The sequence below is a fragment of the Sorex araneus genome, chromosome 8 (genome assembly GCF_027595985.1).
Source record: "Sorex araneus isolate mSorAra2 chromosome 8, mSorAra2.pri, whole genome shotgun sequence".
NCBI lineage: Eukaryota > Metazoa > Chordata > Mammalia > Eulipotyphla > Soricidae > Sorex > Sorex araneus.
In genome coordinates this window covers 1,662,322-1,688,384 of record NC_073309.1, presented here as the reverse complement: position 1 = coordinate 1,688,384, position 26,063 = coordinate 1,662,322, and the positions used below count along the sequence as shown (strand labels likewise).

The window sequence follows — 26,063 nt, the reverse complement described above, 5'->3', positions numbered from 1 at the left end:
GCGGGGCTGGAGCCCGCACACCCGCGCCCCCCCCAGACCCAGACCCCAGACCCAGACCCAAAACCAGAACCCAGAACCCAGACCCCAGACCCCAGACCCAGACCCAGACCCCACACCTCACACCCCACACCCCACACCCCAGACCCAGACCCAGACCCCAGACCCTGCCCACGGCAGGGCCTCTTCCTCTCGGCCGGCTGAAGGTCAGGAACGAAACCTCAGCACTTGGACCCTGAGCTGCAGCTGCCAGCAAAACCGGGGCCTCAGGACCTGGGGGGTCACACATGCTTACACACCACACGTGTGCACACATGCCACATGTGTGTCAATAGCGTGTGTGCGTGTATACATCCATGGCACACGATACACTCAGCTGCCTGATTGTCCCAGAGCCCCCCCAGCCTCTGCGTGTCCCGGCACCCCACTGCAGAGCAGAGGCTGCCCGGGGGGGGGGCTCGGGTTCCAGGGGACGGACAGGCCGGGGCTTCCCCGGTGCAGCGAGTGGCTGGGGTGAGGCGTGACTGCCAGGGTCTCGCAGCCCTTTCGCACCCGAGGCTGGGAGAGGAGCAGTCCTGGCCCGAGACTGGGGACGCGCGGACCCCCGGGCGCTGCCTCCCCGGGGGACAGGCCACAGTCCCACTTCTCCTTTCCGCTGCTTCCAGAACGTTCCAGCAAGCAGGACACCGCCCCTTCCTGTCAAGGGGTTGGCGCCCTGCCCGCAGCCTGGACTCCCGCTGAGTCCTGCCCGGGCTCACCTGCCAACCCCCTCACCCCTCACTCCTCCACGGCCCTGCCCGGGCTCCCGGACGCTGTGCCCCCGGGGGCGGCCGGGTGGGTCCCTGGGTCCTCACGGACTGTGATGCCACAAACAGTCCAGCCTGGCCCTTGTCCCCGACCCCTGTGGCCACACCTGGGGGGTCCCCAGGGGGAGGACCGGCTCCCGCCCTTCCTGGCCAGGAGGTAGGAGGGGAGGGCAGCCAGGAGGCGGCGGGCAGCCTGCAGCCCGGGCCCCGCTGGCCTCAGCCCCGCTCCCCGCCCGCCGCAGCCTCCCAGGCCCTGCTGGCCTGGGGGCCGCAGACAGCTGACCCCTGTCGACCACTGTCCCCGTCTCCGCCCAGCTGGCGGGGTCAGCCCAGGGCCGCGGGGCCACCCTGCCCGGGCCGGGCGCCCTCTGGGCTTCTCGGGCCCTTGGTCCCTGCACAGGGCGGTCAGCGGGTGGCCAGGGGAGCCCCCGGAGGCCGTGGGGGGGCCTGACGCTGGGAGGGCCCCGTGGGGAGGGGAGGGCGGGGGGAGCCCAGTGGCCAGCCGGGCCAGAGGCAGGCAGTGTGGGCGGGGCCTGCGGCAGTCAGTGGGGGGTGCTGACCCGGTGCCCGCCAGGAGCCGCCCTGGTCCCTCCCTCCCCGCCCTGCGCCCAGGGCCCCAGGGCAGCCCGAGGGAATCTCAGGAGCCCCGAGTCAGGGACACAGGATGGGGGGGGCTCCTCCAACTGCAGGCGCTGGGGGGAGCCGGGTCCCGGCCAGCAATGCCCCTTGGCGGGATGAGGGCGGGGAGCAGGGTCACCCGCCACCCCCTTCTCCCCAGGGCCCCCTCTGGGGAGTCACCCACAGCCCTCCCCACAGGGCTCCTCCCATGGCTCTCCACCCGGGTTCCAGCTGCAGGGTGGGGGCTCCTTCCAGCACCCATGGGGCCGTCCCGACTGTCCCCTGCACTGGGCGGCTCCGAGGGCCAGGCTGGCCCAAGCACCTGGCCTGCGGGCCCACCCAGCCCTGCACAGGCCCCCCGGGAGCCGGGCCCGCTGCGGGGTCCCGTGCTCCAGCCTGTGCCCTCGCCCGAGTGGACAGTCCCTCTGGGACGTCCCAGCGGCACCTGGCCACGTCTGGGACCTCAAGTGCAGAGAAGACAGGTCTCCCAGCCCCCTCCCCTCTTCTTCCCTCTACTCTCCCCCTGCCCTCTCCCCCCCACCCCCCCCCCGTCACCGTCATGCTCTCGGGGCTGGCCTGGCTTCGGCCCTTCTCTCCGGGCAGTGACCTGGCGCTGACCCAGGAGCCCAGGGCCAGGCCAGGGCGTCGCTGAGCTGCTCCTGGGGTCACCCCAGGAGGCCCGCGGCGGGGGGGGGGGGAGCCGGGAAGGGCCACCGGGCTGCGGGCTGGGAGGGGTCACTGGCGCAGGGAGGGGAGGGACAGGGGACACTGCTCCCAGAGCAGTCACACTGCTGGGTGCCGGGGACGGCTGGGGGCCGGGGGTGTGCGGCCAGCCTGCCCGAGAGTGGGTGCACAGGACACCCTGTGGGCCCGGCGTGGTCTGACCCCGCCTCTGCCCGGGGGCACCAGGCCAAGGCTGGCTGGTTCCCACCTGCGCGTGTTTGCTCGCCGGCTCGTCAATATTAGCCCTGCCGGCCCGCCCGCCCCTGCCCCTGCCCCTGCCCCGCGGGCTGAGCCAGGAACCGCACGGCCCACTGGGGGCACGGCCCAGGGCTCCTGCTATGGGCCAAGCGGTGACCCTTTGGGGTGGACCGGCGGGACCCCCCCCAGGGCACCCCAACCCCTGGGCCATTCCCTTGAGAGCTGGGGGGCGCTGAGCCCCAGCCTGCCCGCGCCTCACTGGCTCCCGGCACCAGGCGGGCACCTGCTGGCATTAGCACAGGCATAACAGGGGGCCTCAGCCTTGCATCTGACCCGGGTTCGATCCCCGCATCCCGTATGGTCCCCTGGGCCCTGAGCACCGCCAGGAATCACTCCTGAGTGCAAAGCCAGGAGTAATCCCTGAGCATTGCCAGGTGTGACCCCCAAAAAAAACCCAAGGGCATAATGGGGAAACTGAGGCTGAGCAGGGCAGTGCCCAGCAGTGTGATGTCCAGGGCTGCCCCCCGAAGGGGCCTGAGACACACAGAGCAGCTGTCTGGGCCTGCAGCCTCCTGGGGACGGGAGTGAGGGCGGGGGCGGGGAGCAGGGGAGGGGGAGGGGCACTGTGGGAGGCGCCCCCCCCTTGCTCCAGGCTCCTGCTGCAGCCGCCCCCTCCCACCATCCCAGCCCACCATCCCCCCAACACGTGGAAACTGGTCCAGGCCACACGCTGATGTCTTGGTGTTTTGAAGGAGCGTGTGTGTGTGTGTGTGTGTGTGTGTGTGTGAGAGAGAGAGAGAGAGAGAGAGACAGAGAGAGAGAGAGAGAGGGGGGAGGACAGGGAGAGGAAGAGAAAGAGGGAGGGAGAAAGGGAGAGGGAGAAAGGGGGGAGAGAGGGAGGGAGGGCGGGAGGGCGGGGAGACTCTTGCTCGGGCTGGGGATGACACAGGCCGCCCCGTTTCGAATCCGCCGAGCCTGTGCTTTGGCCCCCCAGGCCCGCGAGGCTCCGTCCACGCTGGAAATTTCTCCGCTCCTCTGAGACCGTTCCTGGGGGGCGGGGGGGCGCTGCTTCCCTTTGGGGCCACACCCAGCAGCGCTGAGGCCGGGCGGGAGTCACGCCTCTCCCCTGCAGCCTGACTCAGGGGCCTGGACGCGGGGTCCCGGGTCCGCTGGGGGGCCGGCCAGCCTGCCCGGACTGCTGCCCCTCCTCCCCTGACCAGGCACACGTTCGCCTGACTCGCAGGAGTGGAGCTTCCTGCAGCCCCCGGCCACGCGCCGTGGGGTCTGCTCGGCCGCAGGGTGGGGGCAGCGCGGGCCAGCGGGGAGGGGGACAGGCCCTGTGTGGTGCAGGGGGGACGCCCGGGCCCTGCACAACACGCTCATGCTCTGCACGCCGCACACGTGTGTCCCAGCGTGTCTGTGCTCTGCACGGGGCGTGCGCCATGCTCCCGCACATGTGTGTGCATGTTGCGTGGTCACCGAGTGTTGGGCTCGGTCCCGCCCAGGCCCAGCCCGGCGGCCGGCCCAGGTGCGCCGAGGCCCCGCCCGCGCCGCGTGTCCAGGTGACTCACGCCGCGCGCGCGCGCATTACCAGGCCTCCCGCGCCGGCCCCGGGCGAGTGACCAGGCCCGGGCGAGTGACCGCCCAGGTGAGTGACCCGGCGGGAGGGTCGCGCGCCCGCCCCGCCCCGAGGGAGGCGCCGGCGGGTGGCCGCGGCGGGGCGGGCCGGGGGCGGGGCCAGCGGGACCCTCCCCTCCCCGCGGCTGTGATGAAACCGGGAGGGGGCGGCGGGTCCAGGGAGCAGAGGCCAGCGAGGCGCGGGGCAGTGACTGGCGCCCTGCCAGCAGGCCGGGCCTGGCTGCGCCCTGGCACTTGCCGTGGGTCACCGGGCAGCCTGAGCTCGGGCAGCGACACCGGGACACTGTGCGCTGGCGCTGGCCCGTGTCCTCCCATCAGGAAGTGACCCCTGGGCCCCAGGCAGTGAACTCTTGTGGCCCGTGCACAGACTTCCGGAACGGAGCACTGGACGCTGAGTTCAGTCGGGCAGCGAGGTTCCAGGAGCCCCCACTTGCCTGAGCCCCCCCGACCGCCGGCAAGTACCCCGTCCGGGCACGCTCTGGGCGCTCTCTGGGGGTCAGGTGCCTGCCCCGCTGGGATCACGCCCGGGGGGCCGTCGGGGTCCGCAGGTGCTGGTGTCGGAGGCCGTGTCACTCCGGCTGGACTTTGGCCCGAAGGCGGGCTGGCCGCTCAGGCCTGTGGCCCTGGGCGGGGGTGCCTGCGTCTCCGGGCTCAGACCCGGGGCCAAGTGTGACCCCGGGCAGAGGGGAGCAGGGGCTTCATGTGTCCCGGGGGCAGGAGAGGCCCGAGAGGGACCCGGGACCCTCAGCCAGCTGGGTGGGGGGCTCTGCAGGCCGCAGGGACCCAGGTGGCTGCAGCCAAGGGCAACCTGTGGCCACTGGGCTCTGCCTGGAGACCCCCATGTGGATGCTCCAGAGAAATCCAGGCGCCTGCCTGGAGGAGGCTGAGGCCGGGGCCTCCCTGGGGCTCTCACCTGTGTGTGTGTGTGTTGGGGGGGGGGTCTGTGGGGAGCTCTGGGCCCCCGGGGCGGGTGGGGCTGTGGACAGGCCGGGTCAGGCCCGCGGAGCCGCGGGGCACCTGGAGCGTGACTCGGCCTGGCCAGCAGGGGGCCCGCGAGAGCTACGGAGGCCGGGTCTTCCCGGCCCCTGGGGCGGGGGCAGTGGACCCCAGAGAACAGGGGCCGGGAGGGGCCGCGGGCAGAGGGGCGAGACCCACCCGGCCCTGCTCAGCTGCCCGGCCCCGTCCCCGCAGGCCGCCTGCTCCCGCCGCCCAGCCATGAGTCTCCGCGGGAACGGCCCCCTCCGTGCGGGCAGCGCCGAGCCCCTGGCCGCGGTGGTCATCGGTGAGAGCCGCGGGGCTCCCGTGGGTGTCGCGGGGCCCCAGGGCCGCGGGGGCGGGCGGCCTCCCCCACCCCGAGGCCCCGGGATGCTGTCTCTGCCCGAGCAGCGGAACCCCAGGGCTCGGCGCCTCCTGGCATTTGGCAGATCCAGCGAGACGGAGGGGAGAGGCGGGAGGGAAATGCCACACGCTCCGCTGCCCACGGCGCGCGGGCGGGCGGGCGGCCCCTGGGGAGCCAGGACAACCCCCCCCCAGCTCTCCCTGCCCCTCCCGCGCCCACCCCTGCCCGAGGCGCACAGCCTGGCGCAGCCCCCAGGGTGGTCGCTGAGCCGCCTCTCCCCCAGGCAACGGCCCCTCGGGCATCTGCCTGTCCTACCTGCTCTCGGGCTACGCCCCCTACGTGGAGCCGGACGCCGCCCACCCGCACCCCCTTCTGCAGAGGAAGCTGGCCGAGGCCCCGGGGGTCTCCATCCTGGACCAGGTCAGCGGCCCGGGCCTGACCCGGCTTTCCCCCGGGGGAGACGCGTGTGTGGGCGGGGCACAGTGGGCGGCACCTTCACCCGGCACGCAGCCCACCCGGGTTCCATCCCCAGCGTGCCATGTGGCCCCCCCGAGCACTGGCAGGAGTAACTCCTGAGTGCAGAGCCAGGAGGAGCCCAGAAAAACAAAAACAAACAAGTCAGTGGGCGGCCAGAGGTGGGGGCTGCCCTGTGCACCCTCCCCCTCCTCCCCACCCGGGGACACCTGGCAAGCCCACCCTGCCCCCCACATGTGCATCCCTCCACAGTGCCCCTCTGCAGGGGTGAGGCTCCATCCCAGTCCCCCTCCCCCCAGCCTCTGCAGGACTTGTCAGAGCCTTGACCCCTGCAGTCCACCTTCCCCGGTTCCCTGGGCCCGTGGGGGCCGGGGGCAGCTCTGACCTGCACCCCTCCCCCAGGACCTGGCCTACCTGTCCGAGGGCCTGGAGGGCCGCTGCCAGAGCCCCGTGGCCCTGCTCTTCGACGCCCTCCTGTGGCCCGACACGGACGCTGGGGGGGACCTGGACTCCGTGCTCACCTGGAGGCGGCAGCCGGAGCGGGCCGTGCCCCACGTGGTCCTGGGCCGGGGCCTGCCGGGGGGCGCCTGGCACGTGAGTGGCCCCGGGGCTGCGGGGGCTCGGGGAGCGGGAGAGGCCGGCGGGGTCTGAGCCAGGCGTCCCTCCCGCAGTCCATCGAGGGCTCCATGGTGACCCTGAGCCAGGGGCAGTGGATGGGGCTCCCGGACCTGCACGTCAGGGACTGGCTGGGCCGCAGACGCAGGTGAGCCACCCGGGCCGGACCCCGCGGGGGGACAGTGGCCGGCCTCTCGGACCCCGGCGGGGGCACAGTGGGCCGGCCTCTCGGACAAGTGGGACAGGCGCCTGCAGGGGGCCGGGCATCCCCCTGGGGAAGCCACCCACCGGCCCCTGGAGCCAGAGCACAGCCCGCGGGGACGCCGCTGTCGGAGGCCCACCCCGGTGGTCTCCGAGCCCCCCAGCACCGCGCAGGCGGGCGAGGGCAGGCGGGGGAGCCAGCTGGCCCGTCGTGAAAGAGCCGCGTCACTGTCGGCCTTGGCCCCGGGGAAACCGGCGCCGAGCCCGGGGTCCGCCTCTGCCCGCTCCCCCGCAGGGCCGGTGGAGGGGCCAGCGACCCCGAGCCCCGCGCTGTGCCGCCCCCTCACCCTCCGCAACCCTCCCCAGGGGGCTGCGGAACAGCCGCGCCACGGCGGGCGACATCGCGCGCTACTACACGGACTACGTGGCCAAGAAGGGCCTGGGCCCCAACTTCGTGTCGGGCGCCGTGGTCACGGCCGTGGAGTGGGGCCCGCCTGAGCCCGGGGCGCGCGAGGACGCCGGGACCCCCTTCCGGGTGCGCGGCTTCCTGACGGCCGCCGGCCGCCGCGAGCCCTTCTCCCTGCGCGCCCGGAACGTGGTGCTGGCCACGGGCACGGCGGACAGCCCGGCCCGCCTGGGCATCCCCGGGGAGGCGCTGCCCTTCGTGCACCACCGGCTGGGCGCGCTGGAGGCCGCGTGGCGCGCGGGCGCCGTGGGCCCCGGCTCGGACCCGGTGCTGGTGGTGGGCGCGGGGCTGTCGGCCGCCGACGCGGTGCTCTTCGCGCGCCACGCCGACATCCCGGTGCTGCACGCCTTCCGCCGGCGCGTGGACGACCCCGGCCTGGTCTTCAACCAGCTGCCCCCGGGGCTGTACCCCGAGTACCACAAGGTGCACCAGATGATGCGGGAGCAGCCCGCGGGCTCCCCCGGGCCCTACCCCGGCTACCGCAGCCTCCCCGAGCACCGGCTCGTGTGCTGCCGCGACGACCGCCAGGTGCTGTTCCAGGGCCCGCGCGGGCCGCGCAAGGGCTTTGCGGTGTCGCTGGTGCTGGTGCTCATCGGCTCGCGCCCCGACCTGTCCTTCCTGCCGGGCGCGGGCGCCGACCTGGCCGCGGACCCCCGGCAGCCCCTGAGCGCCAAGAGGAACCCCATCGACGTGGACCCCTTCACCTACCAGAGCACGCGCCGCGAGGGCCTGTACGCGCTGGGGCCGCTGGCCGGGGACAACTTCGTGCGCTTCGTGCAGGGCGGCGCGCTGGCCGCGGCCAGCTCCCTGCTGAGGAAGGAGGCCCCGCGGCCGCCCTAGCCGGGCGGGGGGCGCCGACCGCGGCCGGGGGGCGCAGACCGGGCCGGGGGGCGCAGACCACGGCCGGAGGGCACTGACCGCGGCCGGAGGGCGCAGACCGGGCCGGGGGGCGCCGACCGCAGCCGGAGGGCACCGACCGCGGCCGGAGGGCGCCGACCACGGCCGGAGGGCGCGGACCACGGCGGGAGCGCGCAGACCACGACCCGAGGGCGCAGACCACGACCCGAGGCGCCCACCCTGGCCGGGGGCGCAGACGGGGCCGGCACAGCAGCGGGAGCGCGGGGACGCGGGGTCCTCCCGGGCGGCGGGCGCGAGCGGGGGGCGGGGCCAGCAGGTGCTGCGGACTCGGTCCTTCCAGAACCAGGTCCGGAATAAAGCCACGCCTGCCCGACCCAGTCCAGTCTGCCGGTTCTGTGGGGGCCGTCGGGGCCTGGGGGGTGCGCGGAGGGGCTCGGCCTGGGCAGACCCCTCTGGCCGGCCCGCACCGTCTCCGGGGCCCTCCCCGCGCCGCTCCGCAGCCCCCTCCGCGGCCCTGGACAGTCCAGCCCCGCCGGCCGCCGCCTCCCAGAGCCCGCGCGTGGGCGCGAGCCGCAGCGGCCAGCGGAGGGCGCAGCGCGGACACCCTGCGGCGGCGCGGGGGCGGGAGCGCGGGGGGCGTCAGGGGGGCCCAAGGGGGCGCCGGGGGGGGGCCCGGGGCGGGGCGCCCGGAGGGGGTGGGGCCGCGGGGGGGTGCCTGGCGGGGCTGGGGGGACGGGCCCCGGGGGAGGGGTGGGAGCGCCGGGGGGCGCGCCTGGGGGAGGCCGGGGGACCCGGGAGCGGGAGCGCCTGCGGGGACCCCGGGGGCGGCGGCCCGGCTCGGCCACGTGCGCGGGCCCGCGCGGGGTGGGCGCGACGGGGGCGGGGCCGGCGCGGGGCGGGCCGGCGCGGGCGGGCGGGCGGGCGGGCGGGGGTCGGCGGGCTTCCGGGCGGCGGCGGCGGGCGGGGCCCGGCGGGCTTCCGGGCGGCGGCGGCGCGATGTGCGAGCGGGCGGCGCGCCTGTGCAGGGCCGGCGCGCACAGGCTGCTCCGGGAGCCGCCGCCGCAGGGCCGCGCGCTGGGCGGGCTGCTGCGCTGGGTGGGCGCCAGGATGGGCGAGCCCCGCGCCCCCGCCGCCGCGCCCGCCGGGCCCCGGCCCGGACCCCCGCCCGCCGCGCCCCCGGGCGGCACCGCCGTCATCCTGGACGTGAGTACGCGACCCCCGCCCGCTCGGGTCGCGACCCCGCCGTGCTGCCGCGGGGGGCGGGGGCGGGGGGCCGGAGGGGCGCTGTCGGGGTCCCCCGGACGCGGGGGAGGGCCCGGCGGGGCTGCCCCATTGACCCCCGGGGCCCCGCGCGCCGCGGGGGGCGCAGAGGGGGCGTCCACGCCGCGGGGAGGGCCGGGGCGGGTGTCGGGGACCCGGGCCGACGCCGCTCCCCTTTGCAGATCTTCCGCCGGGCGGACAAAAACGGTGAGTTTCCCGGACCCTGCGCCCGGCAGCTCAGAGTTTGTCTCCCGGGCCTCAGTCTCCCCTCTGTGTGGCTGGAGGACGCGGAGACCCTCCCCGGGAGTGCGGGATGCTGGGGGCCAGGGCGAACCTCGGGGCCCCCACCCCTCGCGTCCGTCCTGCGACAGCCCCGTCCAGCCCCGTGTGACCCGCCCCTCCCGGCTGGGCACAGCTGCCCGCACCCGGCCACGTGTGGGGGAGCAGAGGGCCCGCAGGAGGAAGGCCTGCCACACACGACACACGCCTGCCACACGCTGCCACACACCTGTCACGCCTGCCACACGCTGCCACACGCCTGTCGTGCCTGCCACACGTGCCACACGCCTGTCACACCTGCCACACCTACACAGACCTGTCATGTGCCTGCCACACACCTAACATGGCTGCTACATGCTTGTCTCATGCCTGCCACATGCCTATCACATGTCCTGCCTGACACGCCCCCAGCCAGCACCGGGCACTGCCCAGCTGGGATGCGCCCCTGGGGGGCAGGTGGGGGCTGGTGGTCACTGAGCGCAGGGTCTGAAACACCAGCCTGTGGGGTCTCTGAAGCTCCTGTGTGTGTACACGTGTGCCTGTGTGTGCACCTGCATGCGTACATGCGTGTGATGCGCCTGTTCGCGTCCTGGCTGTGCGTGCCTGTGCCTGGAGGCTGCCCCGTCCTCCTCTCCCTGCCAGGCGCCCGCAGATACGGCTGCAGGGGACCCGGTGGGGCCCCTCCTCCGGGGCCTTCCCGAGGGTCCCCACCAGCGGGCCCCGGGGGCACGTCTGGTCCCGCCTACCCCAGCTCTGCCACCTGGAAGTCAGAGCGGTGCGGTGGGCGTGCGGTGTAGACGGGGACGCCCAGAGCAGCCCAGGCCGGGGGGAGCCGGGCTCAGCGGGGCGGGGGCGGGGGCGCTTTGAAGGCCGAGCATCAGGGGCGCCGCCGCGGGGGGCCATTAGGACTGGCCGCGCTTTGAAGGTAAATGTCAGCCGCGGCTCTGGCCGTTTCCCCGCAGCGCGGCCGCCCGCGGGAGGGGCAGTGCCCGGCCGGCGGTCACCCCTGCTGCCCACGCAGGGATCCGGCCGGCGGTCACCCCTGCTGCCCACGCAGGGACCCGGCCGGCGGTCACCCCTGCTGCCCACGCAGGGACCCGGCCAGCTGCTCGCCCGGAGCCGGCCGGGCACTCGGCCTGCCCCTCTGCCGGGCCCCTCCCGCACTGACCCTGCTGGGCTTTGCCAGCTCGCGCGTGTGCGTGTGTGCATGCCTGTGTGTGCACACGCGTGTGTGCATGTGTGTGCGCGCGCACGCGTGCGGGGGGCGCGGCTGGCTGGCTTTCTGGGCAGAGTAGCACGTCTGAACTTGGTAAATACCTTCGCTGACAGCAGATGCTGGCGGCAGCCTCCGCCCGCACCCCCACGCGCGCGCACACACACGCACACACACACACGCGCACACACACACGCACACGCACACATGCACGTGTTCAGGCCTCCCTCCCACGCCGGAGCAGGCAGGGAGAAGCCCGGGTAGGTGGGTGCCCGCGCCTGCCTCCCGCCCCTGTCCGAGGACACACCGGGGGGCCCCCCCCCCCCCGCCCCGGGCCGCCCCCTCCGGGAAGCGGGGGCCTGCAGGGAGGGGGCTCCGGCGCCCTGCCCAGCGGCCTCCCCCCGCAGACGACGGCAAGCTGTCCCTGGAGGAGTTCCAGCTGTTCTTCTCGGACGGCGTGCTCAGCGAGCAGGAGCTCGAGGGCCTGTTCCACGCCATCGACGCCGACAACACCAAGTGAGGCCCGCGCCCGCCCACGCCCGCCCACACCCGCCACACCCTCCCGCGGGGGCGGGGCTGGGGGCCGCGAGGCTGGGCTGTTCCTGTTCGGGGCATGCGGAGTTTCGTCCTGCAGCCCGGGCCCCTCCCCGCCCGTCCCGGGCGCCCCTGCGCAGGCTCTTGGCCCCGGGACACGCCTGTGCCCCCCACCTTCCTGGGGGCCGGGGCGGGGGGCTTCTTCCAGAGGGGCCGTGGCCTGCCCCCCACGCGCTGCCCAGCCCCTGGACACAGGCCCCAGGGTCAGGCCCTGTCACCCACTGGGGCATCAGCTGGGCTGCAGGGGTCTGGGGGGGGGCTCCCGCCTGGGGGGGGTCTGCCCGGACAGTGTCCCTGAGGCGCCCCCCCCTCCCTGCAGCCATGTGGACACCCAGGAGCTGTGTGGTAAGAACCCACCGAGCTGGGGGCGTGGGGGGTCAGCTCTGGCCCCTGACCCCTGACCCCAAGCCCTCTCAGATTACTTTGTGGACCACATGGGGGACTACGAGGACGTCCTGGCCTCCCTGGAGGCCCTGAACCACTCGGTGCTGAAGGCCATGGGCTACACCAAGAAGGTGAGGGCCGGGGCGGCCGTGAGGCCTGGGGGAGCTGTTTCCGGGCAGCAGGGACTCCCCCGGGGTCACCCCAGGCCTGTGTCCGGCGGGCCTCAGCTTCCTGTATGCGGGCGGCAGCCGGGACCCCGAGGACACCCTGGCGGCCCTTGGTCCTTGGCGCTGGGCCAGCTCCAGGGAATAGACCCAGGGGGCAACAGGCGCAGGGTGCAGGGTGTGGGGAGCTGCAGGGGTGCGGGGTGTGGGGGGGTGCAGGGTATGGGGAGCTGCAGGGGTTCAGGGGGTGGGGGGCGCAGGGTGCAGTGTGGGGAGCTGCGGGGGTGGGGGGCGCGGGGGCTCGGGGTGCAGGGTGGGGAGCTGCAGGGGTGCGGGGGGTGGGGGGCCGCGGGGGCACGCCCCTTTTCTCTCGTGTCTTTCCTGGCGGGCGGGGCGGGTGGAGGCCGCCCCGTGTTCGGTTTATCCGTGTTTTGTTCCGGGGCCACCTTGGTGGTGCCCGGGGGGCTGTTGGCTCGAGCAGGGGTGGAGTGGGGCCGGCCTCACCCCTGCCCGGTCTCTGGGCCCTGTGGGCTTCTCTTGCTCTGCAGACCCGAGGACAGTGCTCGCCTGTGCCCCCCGGCCTGGCCGGAGTGTCCCCGTGGAGCCGTCCTTCCCCGCCCCTCCCTCGGGGGCTGCGTGTCTCCAGATGCTTTTGGTGTTTCACAGCCGTGTCGGGTGGTTCTATTCTTAGTGTCTCCCCGGAACAGCCCCCCGGGCCGGGCCCTGAGGGACGGCGGCTCCCCGCTGGGGGCCAGGCAGGGGGCCTCGTCTGTGTCTGGGCCCCGTGCTACTCCGGGCCAGAGGCTGCAGGGTGGCGAGAAGGCTTGGGGGGTCCCGGGTCACGGCCCGCCACTGCACGGTCCCCATCACCACTCAAAAAAAAGAGGCAGAACGTCATCAAAAACGTTATTTTTTTCCCTTTAGTTTCGGGCCACACGATGATGCTCCGAGCCAGTCTGGCTCTGCACTGGGGAATCACCTCCGGGGGGATGCCGGGGATCGAACCCGGGTCAGACTCAGGCAAGGCAGAGCCTTCCTCACTAGACCATCTCTTTGGTCCTGTTGGGTCACACCTGGCAGTGCTCAGGGCTGACTCCCAGCTCAGTGCTCAGGGATCTAACCCAGGTCTTCCTCATCAAGGCTTTCACCATGGTGCTAACTCTCTGGCTCCCAGAATTTCTTTTGTTTTGTTTTTTTGCTTTTTGGGTCACACCCGGCGATGCTCAGGGGTTACTCCTGGCTCTGAACACTCAGGAATTACTCCTGGCAGTGCTCGGGGGACCCTATGGGATGCTGGGAATTGAACCCAGGTCGGCCGCGTGCAAGGCAAACGCCCTCCCCGCTGTGCTATTCCTCCAGCCCCCTCGTTATGTTTCTCAAATGTAGAACAAAGATGTTTTAAATTCCTGATTTGTTTTTCCATTTTGGGGCCACATGCAGAGGTGCTCAGGACTTGCTCCTGGCTCTGCATTCAGATCTCTCCCGGCAGTGCTCAGGGATCGAACCCGGTGGCCCGTGTACAAGGCCAGCGCCCTCCCCCATGCTGTGGCTCCGGCCCCAGATACATATTTTAAATAACGTAGAACAAACAGACGGAAGATTAGATTTCTGCTCCCGTGTCAGAGGTTGGCGACGGGAACAGGCTCTGCCTCCCGGTAGGAAGCCGAGTGCGGCCGCTCTGGAGTAGCTCAGGCCGCGGGCACAGCAGTGGGATTCGGGAGACGACGGCGGCCCCAGCGGGTCACCCCGACGGGCGTGGTCACTGCCCAGAGCCCCCCCCACACACCCCCGCCGCCAGCACTGACCGCGGCTGCAGGCCAAGTCCTGTTGGCCAGAGACCCTCGCGCAGCTCCGGCCCGCTCAGCCTGTTCAGCAGTGGCCCCGGGCCCTTGGCTGTCGCTGCAGCTGGGCGTCGTGACCCCGAGCCGCCGCAGTGCTCGGGGCCTTGGAGCCGCCCCCAGTGCTCCAGTCTTGGAGCCGCCCCCGGTGCTCGGGCCCGCGACGCCGGGTGGAGGACGTGCCGTCCCCTCGTCAGTCGCTGGCCTGTAATTATTTCTGTTTTTGTGTCTTTATCTGCAGCCAGCGTGGTGCTGGCCTCGTGGATGCGCCAGGCGCTGCCTGCCGGTGCCCGGCGGCGAGGAGGGGCCTGTGCGCGCTGGGCGCTGGGGCCCCGGGACACCTCGGGGCGTGCGGGGCGGGGGCGGGGGTCTCGGGTCCGTCTCCGTCTCTGGGCTTTGCTGAACCCGCTTGTCAAGGTGGAAATTCATTCGTCCGCTGTGCCCGGGGCGCCCAGGGCAGGGCGGGGGGTGCAGCCCCTTCTCGGGGGCCCGGGGGACCCCGTGCCGTCGTGCCGAGGCAGCCTGGGACTTGACTTCCGCTTTGTTTGGGGGCCACCCCTGGTGGTCGCAGGTCACTCCTGGGGGCCGGGCTGGCCTCACTCGAGGCAGGTGCCCTTGCGCGGTGCCGCCCGCTGGCCCGGGGGCACCTCTGTCCACCTGTGTCCTGCCAGCGGGTCACCGCCCGGGGTCGCCGTGTCCATGGAAACCCCAGCCCGGCGCCACCGTCTCCCCGTGTCCTCGGGACGCAGGCGCCCCTGACTCCACACTGTCCCGGGGGCCTGTGCCCAGGCGGGTCAGCCGGCGCCCGGACATGGCAGCACCCCCCCCCCCTCGGGTCCCGGGCAAGGCTGCCGTCTGCCAGCCGGGCGTGCGCTCCGTCTCATGTCCTGTTCTCTCTCTCGTACCCGTGACTCTCGGTTCCCTGTGAAGAAGCTGCCGCCGGGCTCCCGAGACCCCCGCAGGCCCGACGCTCGGGCTCAGCGTGAGGGAGCCGGGTCGTTTCTCCGTCCTGTGTCGTTTCCTGCACGTGGGGCCGTGGGTTTCTCTGTGCCGGTTTTGGTGCCTGACGTTACTGTGCATGTTACTCCCAGGAGCTTTTCTCTGGGGTTTCCGGGCTCGTGTCCCGTGGCCTGCGGGTGGCGAAGGTCTGGACTGCCTGGCTAGTCCCCGTTCCCCGAGTCTCTCGTTCTTTCCCCGCTGCTGCGGCGAGTACGGAGGGGTGCGAGGGGCAGCCCGGCCCCTGCCCGGCCTTCGGGAAGCCGGTTAGCTTCTCCCTCTGTCTGTCTGAGGGAATGTGACTGTCTGTCGGGGACGCTCCCCCTGCCCCGTGTATCGAGTTTCTCACGCCGGGCTTGGTCTTGCCCACGGCTTTCTCTGCATTCGGTGGGCAGATTCTCTGGCAGATTCTGACGGCGGCTCTTCAGGGCTGTGGGTGTGAGTTTCCCGGGGGGTCAGGGGGGCCCCTCTGCCTCCCAGCCAGGGTCACGCCGCTCCTGGGGCTCGGGCCCCTCCTGCCTGCGTTGCTGACCACTGGACCGCACGTGGGTTCCCCTCGCTGCCCCGGGACAGTGGCAGACGATGCGTGAAGCTCTCTGGGGCCGCCTGAGCTGGGGGGACTCTGCCCCTCCCTCCCCCGCCCCCCGTCTGTGGCTTCCCTCACTCCGGCTCGGGGATGGATGGTCTGACCCGTCCCTGGCCAGGCCTGGGCTTGTTTCATGGGAGGGTTCGGTGGCCCCAACCCCGGTGCTGTCCAGCTGGCCCTGAGTGAGCACTGTGCCTCGGGAACGCCCGGAGCCTCTGAACCTTCCCACGGCTGGGAGCCCCCAAAGCCCTGCAGGGGAGAGGAGGGCGGGAGCGTGAGGGCTTCCTCCCTACACGCCATCCCTGAAACCCCATCAGCAGCGCCACCACCGCCACCGTCATTATCAGTGTTCACCGTCACCGCCCTGGGCTCTGTTGCCGCCAGCCTTGGTTGCCGTGTCACAGCTGCGCCCCCCCCCCCCCTCGCTGCCCCGGGCACAGCCGCCCTCGTTCCCGCCACGGCCAGTGTCGCCCTCCTGCCCGCCATGGCGGCTCCCGCTTTCCCGGGCCGGGCGCTGCGTGTCTGTCACTCTCGCACTCGGACCCTGGGCGGCGCGGAGCCCGGGGCGGGAGCGGGCCTGGTGGGTGGGGGAGTCCCACAGCCCCCCAGCGGACGCCCGCCGCTCCCCGCAGGTGTACGAGGGCGGGAGCAGCGTGGACCAGTTCGTGACGCGCTTCCTGCTGCGGGAGACGGCCAGCCAGGTGCGCTCGCTGCTGAGCTCCGTGGAGAGCGCCGTGGAGGCCATCGAGGAGCAGACCAGCCGCATCCGGTGCGTGGGCCGCGCTGGGGGGCCCGTGGGCGCGTCCGTGGGGGCCAGGCGAGCTGCGGGGCCGGCCCAGGCCTCCGTCTGTGTCTGACCCTCGTGCAGTCCTGGGGCTCCCGAGCCTTGGCTCGCGGGGTCTGTGCCGCGCCTGCACCCGCACGGGGCCCCCCAGCGGCCAGTCCCCCTGCAGCCTGGTCCCCCACGCAGCCGGACCCCGGCCTCCCCCGTCCCTGGGGGCGCGTGTCCCCCACCACCCCGACGGTGGCTGGCTGGGGTCCAGGACATGCCCCGGGCGGGGAGAGCACCTGGCCGCTGAGTCCCAGCCTCCGGGCACGCAGGGGGTGCCATGGAGTCCCGACGTGTCCCGAAGCAGGTGCACAGGACAGGGGTGTGGACACGGGCCCTGGCCGACGTCCCCTTGCGAGCATGCAGCCTCGTCCCACGGGTGGCGCCCCACGCAGCGTGGCTCCGGGAGGGCTTCCGTGCTCTCCAGCACGGTTGACCCTAAGGAGCATGAGGACTGCTTCCACGCACGGGCCAGAGCAGTAGCACAGCGGGAGGGCGTCTGCCTTGCAGGCACTTGACCCGGGTTCGATCCCCGGCATCCCGTATGGTCCCCCCGAGCACTGCCAGGACTGATTCCTGAGCACTGAGCCAGGAGTCACCCTGAGCATCACCTGGTGTGAGCAAAAAAAAAAACCCTGGCTAAAGCCCGAGGTGGGGCTCGAGGCCCCCTCCCACCTAGCGTGCGCCCCCACCCGCAGGCAGAATCACAACCTCCCCAGCTGCGGCGTGGTGGAGACCTGGCCCGCGGGCGCCCCCCACCCCTACACCCCCAACCACAAACTCGTGACCGCAGAACCCGGAAAGAGCCTTCTGCCCGGTGAGCACACACGCGGGGCGGGGGCGGGGGGGGGCACTGACCGGCCCTTGACCCTTGACGGCGCGGGTCACTGACCCTGGGGTGCCCGGGAGTCGCCGCTGCCCGTCAGGTGTCCTCTCTCCCAGGCACGCGGGACCCCACGGAGGGCGGCCTGGAGGCCCAAGTCAGCCGCCTGGCGGAGCTCATCGGGCGGCTGGAGAACAAGGTGAGCCCCGCGCAGGCCCCGCGTGGCCGTGGCCAGCACTGTGGCCAGCACTGTGGCCAGCTGTCCCGGCACTGCCCGGTGGGCTGCGGGGAGGGCAGCCACCTTGGACCCCCCAAGTGGCACATGTTTCCTTTCGGATTTTCTTTTTTTCCTGTTTGGGGCACAGCTGGCAGTGCCCGGGCACCCACACGGGCAGCGGGGGGTCAGCCCGGTGGGCTGCAGGGCGGCGCCCCCCCTGCCCCGGCGCCCCCAGACGGCTTTTCTCTTCAGCTCATATTTTCCACCTGGTTTGCAAAAGGGCAAACAGATGGGCACTTGGGTGGCAAACGGCGAGCGTGGGTGGGGCCTCCCCGCGGGAGGCTGAGCTGCAGGGGGCGGGGGGCCCGGGCCGGACCCCCACCCCTCGCAAGGACTCGGCCCCGGACCCTGGGACCGACCGTTGTCATAGCAACTCGAGGGCGCCGGCCGCAGCGCTTTGAGTTTATTTTTAGCGTCACAGTCACCCTGACAACCGAGCGCCGGGCGGGGCTTCCCCCGGGCCTCTGCTTGGCTCCGGCTGGGGGTCTGGGCCACGCCCCCCGCCCCGGGCGGTGGTCCCGGAGGCCTGCGGGGAGGAGCTGCAGCATCTCCGTGGCGTGTCGTTGCAGGCCCTCTGGTTCGACCTGCAGCAGCGCCTCTCGGACGAGGAGGGCAGCGACATGGTGAGGCCGGGGCCGGCGGCGCCCGGGGGCGGGCAGGGGCGGGCGGCGGGCCCGCAGCCCTGCTCACCGCGCGGGGGTCCAGCACCTGCAGCTGGTCCGGCAGGAGATGGCCGTGTGCCCCGAGCAGCTGAGCGACTTCCTGGAGTCCCTGCGCCAGTACCTGCGCGCCACGGCGGGCGCGGGCGCCTGCTTCCAGTGAGGGCGGGGCCGGGGCGGGGCCTGCTGCCGGGAGGGCGGGGTCTGCGGGCGCCTGCTTCCAGTGAGGGCGGGGCCTGCTGTCTGGAGGGCGGAGCCGGGGCGGGGCCTAATGCCGGGAGGGTGGGGTCTGTGGGGCCTGCTTCCAGGGAGGGCGGGTCGGGGGCGGGGCCCGGGCTGTGGGGCGGGGCCTGCGGGAGAATCCCTGGGCTCCGAGGCCCCCCACTTTCCCAGCCTGTCCCCTGCAGCGTCGCCGCCGTGAGACTGTCCGATGGTTTCACCTTCGTCGTCTATGAGTTCTGGGAGACCGAGGCCGAGTGGAAGAGGTGGGTGACGCCCCCAGAGTGCGGCCTGTGCACCCCGCGCCTCACCCATCAGGTCTGCCCGGGCCCCCTCCTCCAGGGAGCCCTCTTGATTTCCTCTCTGGGCCTGCCACCGCGTGGCCCAGTTAACACGAAGGGCTGCTCAGGCCTGGCCCGGGCATCCTCATGGCCAGCCGGTCTTCCCGAGAAGGCCACCCCCAGGAAGACTTCCAGAAGGGGGACAGGACACAGGCTCAGGGAGCAGTGCTCCCCCCAGCCCAGGGCCCCACCTCCGGCCTTTGCACCCTGACCCCGGGTGGCCGCGCCTGACTGCCCGCGCCCCTCAGGCACCTGCAGAGCCCCGTGTGCAAGGCCTTCCGGCACACGAAGGTGGACACGCTGAGCCAGCCCGAGGCGCTGTCCCGGATCTCCGTGCCAGGTGTGCAGGAGGGCCCGGCCGGGGCGGGGCGGGCGGCCCCCCCACGCCTCCTCACACTCGCCCCCCACAGCCGTCTGGTGCACGGTGGGCCGCGAGTGACCGGCTGCCGCGGCCGCCCAGCAGCTGCCCCGAGGACCCGCTTTTTCTAGAACTTTGGTATCGAGCATCTTGGTGGACGCAGCCCCTCCTGGCCGCCCTGCGCGGGGAGCGGCCGGCGGTGATGGGGCCCTGGAGCCGGCCCCCCGCCCACCGTGCATGCCCCCCACCCCCGGTAGGAGCCCGACTCCCCGCGTGCTGGCCGTGCCGAGCCGCCTGGACGGCCACACGGGCCAATAAACTCAGCTGGCCACAGCCGTGTCCTGCCTCTGTCCACGGCAGCCGAGGGGGCGGGGGCCGGGCCGCGTGCCCCCCGCAGGGCGGAGTCCCCAAAGCGTGGGCTCGGGGTCCTGTTGACGCTGGCGCAGGGAGTGGACAGGGTCCCCCGACGGAGGGTCAGCAGCTGGTGTCCGGGGGCTTGGCTGTGGGCGGTCAGGCTGGAGCAGGTGGCTGGGACCCCGGTGAAGGCGTCGGGTGAGCAGTGGGCCGACTCCTGTGACTCCTGCCAGGTGTGCCCTTGTGCCCCCGGCCTCAGTTTCCCTTCTGGGAGGTGGATAAGCTCCTCTCTGGAGGCCGAGCGCCCCCTGGTGGCAGTAGGAGGAGCTGCCCGGAGGGCCGAGGCAGTGACGCCAGGAACCCTCCTGACCCCAACAGCGGGCGGCGCCCCCAGGTCTGCTCCCTCCGGTCCAGAGCAGGCACAGAGAGGGCAGCAAGGTGCCAGAGGTCACACAGCAAGCGGGCATCCCTGCCGCCTCCTGAACCCAGAGCCCGGAGAGGGTGCAGGGGACCCAGTGCCACCCCCAGTGATGTGAAGACTCGGGGCCACCCCGTTGGGCGCCCCCAGTGCCCCTTGCTGGGGGGAAGGACAGCAGCAAGGCCTCGGGTGAGCAGGGAGGCCCTCGGGGCCGGCCTGGTGCCCAGCCTGAGCTGTCCGCCACGCCCGCACCTGCCAGCTCAGCGGGGCGGGGGTTCCAGGAGCGGGTGAAAGCAGCTGTGTCGGGGCACACGGGCACGGCCCGGCCCGGGACGGGAGAGGGAGCCGAGGGCGGTCAGCTCAGGCACCCCTGCTGTGGGGCCCGGCGGGCAGCGGCCTGACAGTGTGGGTGCTCCCAGCCCTGGCCAATTCCCTGCGTCCTCGCGCTGCCCTGGCCACTGCTGGGCACGGGCCCCGACGCGGGTCCTGCCGCCTTCCTGCCTCCTTGCCTGCTGGCATGTGCTCAGGCTCCCGGGAGGGTCTTGGGCGCGGGGGGGTCCCAGGGAGGGTCTGCTGTCCCCCGTGGCTGGGGCGTCCGTCCCCCTCAGACGAGCTCCAGCACCGCCGCGGCCGTGCTCTGCCCGAAGATGAAGGCCCCGGCCAGCACCGACACGGCCCCCCAGGCCTCCAGGCCGCGCCTGCAACCAGCGGCCGAGTCCGCCAGGGGCTCAGTGCCCACCCGCCTGCCCGTTCCCGGGGACGGGGCCCCGAGCTGCCGACCCCTTTCTGCCCCTTTCCCATATTGGGGGTGTGGGCAGCCCCCCAGGGAGAAGATACTGGAGACCCCCAAAGGCAACAGCGGGGCAGGACCTGGCCGAGTCCCGCCTCCCCAGCCCACACGCCCTGCGGCCCCCGGGACCCTCAACCAGAGGGACCGACCCCTGGGGGTTGGCCACGCCCGGGCAGGAAGGACAGGGGCCCCCGGGGACCCCTGCACAGAAGGGAGGGAGGAGGGAGGAGGGCGGGTGGGCCCCGCCCGGCTCCCGCACCCCTGCAGAGGCCCGCAGAGACTCACCGGGCTCCTGGTCCAATGGGCTCGTGGCCCACGGCACAGATGAGGCACAGACCTGTGGGGGGGGGAGGTCACCCCGCAGCCCCAGGGCCACGCGCCCGCCACTGCCCCTGGGTGGGTGGGGGCCGGCCGCACCCGCCATGCCCCGGAGCCCCGCCACCTGCGCCTGCTCTCGGGAACGCTGCTGGGAGCGGGCCGGGGCGCCCCGGGCCTGGAGCACTGTTTCTGCCCCGCCCGGGGGGCGCCGTGAGGCCTCTCGGCCCACAGCCCGCCAGCGGGCAGCTGCTTCCCTCGTGGGGGTGAGGACGGGCCCCCAAGCTCAGTGTGTGCTCACACTGCCCTCAAGACGGCTCGCGGAGAGCTCATACAGCACTGGCAGAGCACCTACTACGTGCACAGCACCTGCTGCGTAGACACCTACTGTGTGGCCAGCACAGCACCTCCTGTATACACATCTACTACTGCACACACCTACTGTGTGCACGGCACCTGCTACATACACATCTACTGCTGCACACACCTACTGTGCGCACGGCACCTGCTACATACACATCTACCATTGCACACACCTACTGTGCACAGCACCCACTATGAGCACGGCACCTACTGTATACACATCTATTGCACACATCTGTGCACAGCACCTACTGTGTGCACGGCACCTACTGTATGCGGGACCCCAGTGGGGGCAAAGCAGTACGCAATGCAGCTGCTGTGTATATAGCACTAGGTGTGCTTGCTGTGTACAGACCCTACTGTGCGCTTGTCACCCTCTGCACACACCGTGCTTCTGTGTGCACAGGGGTCTACTGTGTGCAGGCACCCCACCACAGATCTGAGCTCCCACCCACGCTGCTCTGAGCGCCCGTCTCTGCCTCCCGCTGGCCGACATCCCGGGCTCACCCCTGCCCTGCAGTGAGGCCGGGCGGGCCGGCGGCACCCAGAGGCTCAGTGCTCCCCCCTGGAGCCTGGAGGCGGCACCCAGAGGCTCAGTGCTCCCCCCCGGAGCCGGGAGAGGCGGCCAGGCCCGCTCACCTGGGAAGATGAAAATGAAGAAGGCACTGAGGCCCCCGATGACGCCGATGATGTCGCCGAGGTCGGGCAGGAGCAGGGCCGCGGCCAGCGTCACGGCCACCCACAGGGCGGTCAGGAGCACCCGGCCGGCGGTGCTCAGGGGGTCAGCCAGGGCCCGGCAGCGGCTCCTCCCCCACAAGTCCTGCAGCACCGACCTGGGGCCGCGGTGGGCTGGCGGGGGCCCCCCCCTCCCCGCAGGCAGCACCCCACAGCCGCACTCACCTCCCCAGGAAGAGCACGATGGGGTACACGGTGACCACGGAGGCCGCAAAGAGGACGCGGGCCGCGAGCACGGCCGGGTCACTGGCCGGGTAGCTCAGCAGGATGTCGGCCGAGGCCTCGGCCCCGAACGTCAGGAAGCCGAACACCCCTGTGGGCGAGAAGGTCCAGGCCCTCTCGCACCCTGCTGCCCGACCAAAGCTTCTGGAAGCTTCTGCCCCAGTGGTCCTGAGTTGCCTCCTGTCGAAGGGCAGGAGCTGTGGGAGCCTCAGAACCGGGAGGTCCCGGCTCCCCTCGCCCTGTACCGGCAGGCATCACGGAGCAAACGGCCCCTGCCCCAGCGCCAGACAGCCTTCCACGCCCACCCCTCCCTGGCCACCCAGGATAAGCCCATTGTCCAGGCGGGGAAAACTGAGGCCCACAGCACCAATGACTGGCCCCAACTGCCGGGCGAGCTGGGAGCCCGGGAACCCAGAGCCCAGTGTCCTCCTCTTTCTGGGGGGCTTTCCCGGCCTCTGTGCAGCTCCCGGGGACCCCCACACCTGTCAGGGAGTAGATGAGGCAGCAAGCCAGCAGGGACAGCCCCGAGACCAGGGCCCAGTGGCGCAGGTCACGGCGGCGCATGCTGCTGTACACGGACACGGCGGCCTCGTGGCACTGGAAGACACGGACCGGGGGTCAGCCTGGGAGGTGGCGGCGGTCCTGGGCGAGGCTGTGCGGGAGGCCCCGGGCTCGGGTCAGAGGCCGCGCAGGCAGGGCGGGCGGTGGCGAGGCGAGACCCCTGCCCGGGGAGCCCGCACGGAGAGGAGGGGAGGCGTGTCGTCACGCAGCTGTGCTCCTGCGCGGGGCTGCTGAGGCTGTGGGGGGCTCGGCGAGGGCCTCGCCCCCGCTCTCTGCGGGGCCCTGGGGTACCGCCGCCCCTCGGCCCGCCCCCGGCCCGCCCCTCGGACCGCCCCGCCCCAGACACGCCCCCTCGATCCGCCCCCGGCCCGCCCCTTAGCCCGCCCTCGGCACGCCCCGCCCCCAGGCACGCCCCTCGATCCGCCCCTCGGACCGCCCCCGGCAGCCCCGGCCCGCCCATAGCCCCGCCCCTGCCCGCCTCGCCCCGCCCCCAGGCACGCCCCGCTCCCAGCCCGGCCCAGATCGCCCCGCCCCCGCCCCGCCCCCGCCCCGCCCCCGCCCCGCCCCCCGTCCCGTCCCCGCCCCTGGCCCGCCCAGGCCCGTCCCTCGGCCCTGGCCGCCGGGTCGCGCCGCAGCCTTGTGTGGGCACCGGGCCCGGGCCGGGCAGGGCAGAGGCGCCAGCTGCGGCGGCAGAAGGGCGCGGGGAGGGCTCCAGGCGCCCCGTCCAGGACCCCCGGCCGGGCAGGGCGGGCTGGGGCCCCACGCAGCCAGTTAGGAGCCCGCAGCTGCAGCCCCGCACGCACACGTGACCCCCGCGGGGCGGGGTGGGGTCTCGCCAGCCAAGCCTGGGGGCGGGCAGTGGGCAATGAGGGGGGCACCTCCCCGCCTCCCCCTGCGACCCCCACGCCCGCCAGCGCCCCGGAAAGAGGCCGCAGCGCCAGATGGGGGCGGGGCGGGTCCAGAGCCGCTGCCCCTCCAGGTGCGGGCGGAGGCGGGGCCGAGGGCGGGCGCGTGCCAAAGGCTGGCCCGGCAGGGGGGCAGCGGGCGGCTCCCGATACCCCCGATACAGGCCAGGCCCCGCGTTCCGCCTCAGGGACCCTCCGCTGGGGGCCCGGCCGGGCCCAGCGCGCAGAAGCTCCGCCCGGGCTGCAGCGGGGCCGGCACGCAGGGCTCGGTGCCCCCACCCCTACCCGGCACGGGCGCTCCCCTCCGGGGCGGGGGCGGGGGCGGGGGCGGGGCCCACCCCGCCAGCCCACCTCACCTGGAAGCCGAAACAGATGGTGGGGAAGACGGCGAGGGCCGAGACGCCGGGGCTGCAGGGAGGAGCCGGGTCAGGCTCGCGCCCCCCACCCCACCCCCGGCCCGGGCTCCGAGCCCCCAACCTCCCCGGGAACCCGCATCCTGCGGGCCGCCTGCTGCCCCCGGGTGTGTCAGGACAGACCACAGGGCACCCCCGCCACCCCGAAACTCACCTGGGCGGGGGGCGGGGCTGCGGGAGGGCCCGCGGGGGCCCCAGGTAGTACTGGGCCACGGTGAGCAGCGCCAGGTAGCAGGCGGCCAGGGTGCCTAGGAGGCTGAGCAGGGGACCAGAGGCTGCCCAGGGCTGGACAGGGCTGGACAGGACCCCCAATACCCGGTGTCAGGGAGCCCAGTCGCGCCCGGACCGGGTCCCGTGGGTGGCCGGGCCCCGCGTGGCCGCACCTGCTGAGCGTGTGTCCCCGGATGTGGCGCGGGGCGGACAGTGGCAGGAGCAGCAGGGCCACGAGGCCCAGGGAGAAGCGCTGGTCCAGGTACCAGGGCCGCGGGGCGCCGGGCAGCAGGGCGCCGTACACTGCGGGGACAGGGACAGGGACCCCGGGGCCTTGGCTGCAGCTGTGGGCCCGGCAGGTGGGGAAAGGGCCCTGCGGGTGCCGAGGAGCTGGCGACCCCAGACAGCCGCTGTGTGCGCAGGGCGGGGCTGAGGTGGGCACAGCCGGAGGGACTGACCCGTCCCCCCGGGAAGGAGCCCCCACAGGGAAGGTCCCTGCAGCCCCGATGTCCAGTGATGGAGACGGACGCGGCGAGGCGCCCGGGGGGCGGGACACGGCCCCGGCGCGGCTGAACGGGGTGGGGGGCGGGACTCACGCTTCTCCAGCTGGTCGCCCACGACCCTGAGGAGGGCGGCGGCGATGAGGAGCAGGTTGCCCGTGAAGCAGCCCTCGCACAGCCGGCCCGCGGCCCGGCCACACAGCGCGGCCACCACGCCCTGGTAGGTGGTCTGGCCGCTGACGGCCGCCGCGTAGCCCAGGGTGAGCAGCCCGCTGGCCAGGAAGACCAGGGACACCTGCGGGCGGGGCGGGGCGGTGGGCAGGGCCTGACCGCAGAGCGGAGGACGGCGGGGCACCCTCGGGCCGGCGCAGCCGCCCTCCCGCAGCCCGGCCCGGCCTCTCCCCTGCCTCTCGGGCGCCCGAGGCCGTGCGGGCTGGGTGGGGCCGGCCCCAGGGCTGCTGCTCTGCCCTCACGCGGCGCCAGTGAGCAGACGGCGCGTCCCGAGCACAGAGCGGGGGTGAAGCCCCAGCCCCCGGGTGTGGCCCCCAAACCCAAACCAGCGACGACCCGAGGGGACGCCCCGCCAGGGCCGGGCTCGCAGCAGCCACCGCACCTGAGCCCGGAGGGGACGCCCCGGGGTCAGCGCAGGCGCCTGCCCGAGTGACCGGCTTCCCCCCGCCCCCAGCAGCGACGAGGGGGGGCCCAGCGGGCGGGGCCCGAGTCCTGCCCGAGCCCGCGGGCGCTCACCAGCTCCAGCAGGAGTGCGGGCAGCAGCCCGCCGGCCCTCTGGAAGGCCCAGGGGAAGGCCAGCAGGCCGGCGCCCAGCGCGGACTTGAGCAGGATGAAGGCGGCGCCCGCCGAGGACAGGCGGGCAGCGGGGGGCGGCTCCCCGACCAGGCCGCCGCTGCCCGGGGTCCGCGCCCCCGTGGCCGCCAGGGCAGGGGTCATCGCCCGCCCTCCCGGCTCACTCCCAGCTGGGCCCATGGGCCCGCCCCCCTCTCCCCGTCCTCCCCACCGACGGGCCGGGCCGGCCGGCGACTCAGACTCGCTCCGGGCCCGGGAGGGGACAGTGCAGCGCTGCAGAGGGGTCACTCCCGACCCTGCGCCCGGGGCGGAGGAGTCCTGACTGCCCCTGGCCGGGGGAGTGGGGACAGGCCACTGCTGTGGGCGGGGCCCGGGGAGGCGTGGAGAGAGGCCGGGCCTCAGCTCCACAGATTCCTCTCAGGCCCCGTGGGAAAAGCTTAGAGCCAAAGGGGCCCCGCCTCCCCAGGGGCCACCCAGGACCCCAGCCCCCACCCGCCTTCTCTCCGCCCGGGCAGGACACCTGCACCTGTCACTGGTGACTCAGCTGCCCGAGGGCGGCCAGTCCCGCAGGCCGGCTGCGGGGCCCCTCTGGACTCGGGGAGGGGTCTAGCGGGTGCTTTCAGATGGCCGGGGACCCCCTGCAGCCCACCTCCCCGGGGAGATCACATGGCCCCACAGCCCCCGGGCAGGGGTCCCCCCCGCCCCCGAACCAACCTCCTC

The 26,063-nt window shown here is 73.5% G+C and overlaps 3 protein-coding genes across 3 annotated transcripts; 2 read left to right on the top strand and 1 right to left on the bottom strand.

Annotated features, from left to right (window-relative positions):
• Positions 1-4,987: 4,987 nt before the first annotated feature.
• Positions 4,988-8,206, top strand: OSGIN1 (oxidative stress induced growth inhibitor 1). The gene is made up of 5 exons (XM_004600844.2): positions 4,988-5,262; positions 5,603-5,739; positions 6,196-6,387; positions 6,465-6,556; positions 6,976-8,206. Exons 1-5 carry the CDS (start codon positions 5,196-5,198, stop codon positions 7,913-7,915), a joined length of 1,428 nt encoding a protein of 475 aa, XP_004600901.2. The 5' UTR covers positions 4,988-5,195; the 3' UTR covers positions 7,916-8,206.
• A 686-nt stretch (positions 8,207-8,892) lies between these two features.
• NECAB2 (N-terminal EF-hand calcium binding protein 2) lies at positions 8,893-19,086 on the top strand. The gene is made up of 13 exons (XM_055145168.1): positions 8,893-9,136; positions 9,376-9,400; positions 11,093-11,201; positions 11,599-11,624; positions 11,697-11,794; positions 15,880-16,016; positions 16,775-16,893; positions 17,019-17,098; positions 17,746-17,799; positions 17,882-17,994; positions 18,243-18,320; positions 18,644-18,735; positions 18,806-19,086. The coding sequence occupies exons 1-13, from the start codon at positions 8,930-8,932 to the stop codon at positions 18,832-18,834; spliced, it is 1,167 nt and encodes a 388-aa protein (XP_055001143.1). The 5' UTR covers positions 8,893-8,929; the 3' UTR covers positions 18,835-19,086.
• A 143-nt stretch (positions 19,087-19,229) lies between these two features.
• SLC38A8 (solute carrier family 38 member 8) lies at positions 19,230-25,487 on the bottom strand. The gene is made up of 10 exons (XM_004600842.2): positions 25,287-25,487; positions 24,636-24,834; positions 24,213-24,342; positions 23,984-24,085; positions 23,773-23,824; positions 22,433-22,547; positions 21,894-22,041; positions 21,633-21,826; positions 20,601-20,652; positions 19,230-20,223 (listed from the first exon to the last, which is right to left on the bottom strand). The coding sequence occupies exons 1-10, from the start codon at positions 25,485-25,487 to the stop codon at positions 20,130-20,132; spliced, it is 1,287 nt and encodes a 428-aa protein (XP_004600899.2). The 3' UTR covers positions 19,230-20,129.
• Positions 25,488-26,063: the final 576 nt, after the last annotated feature.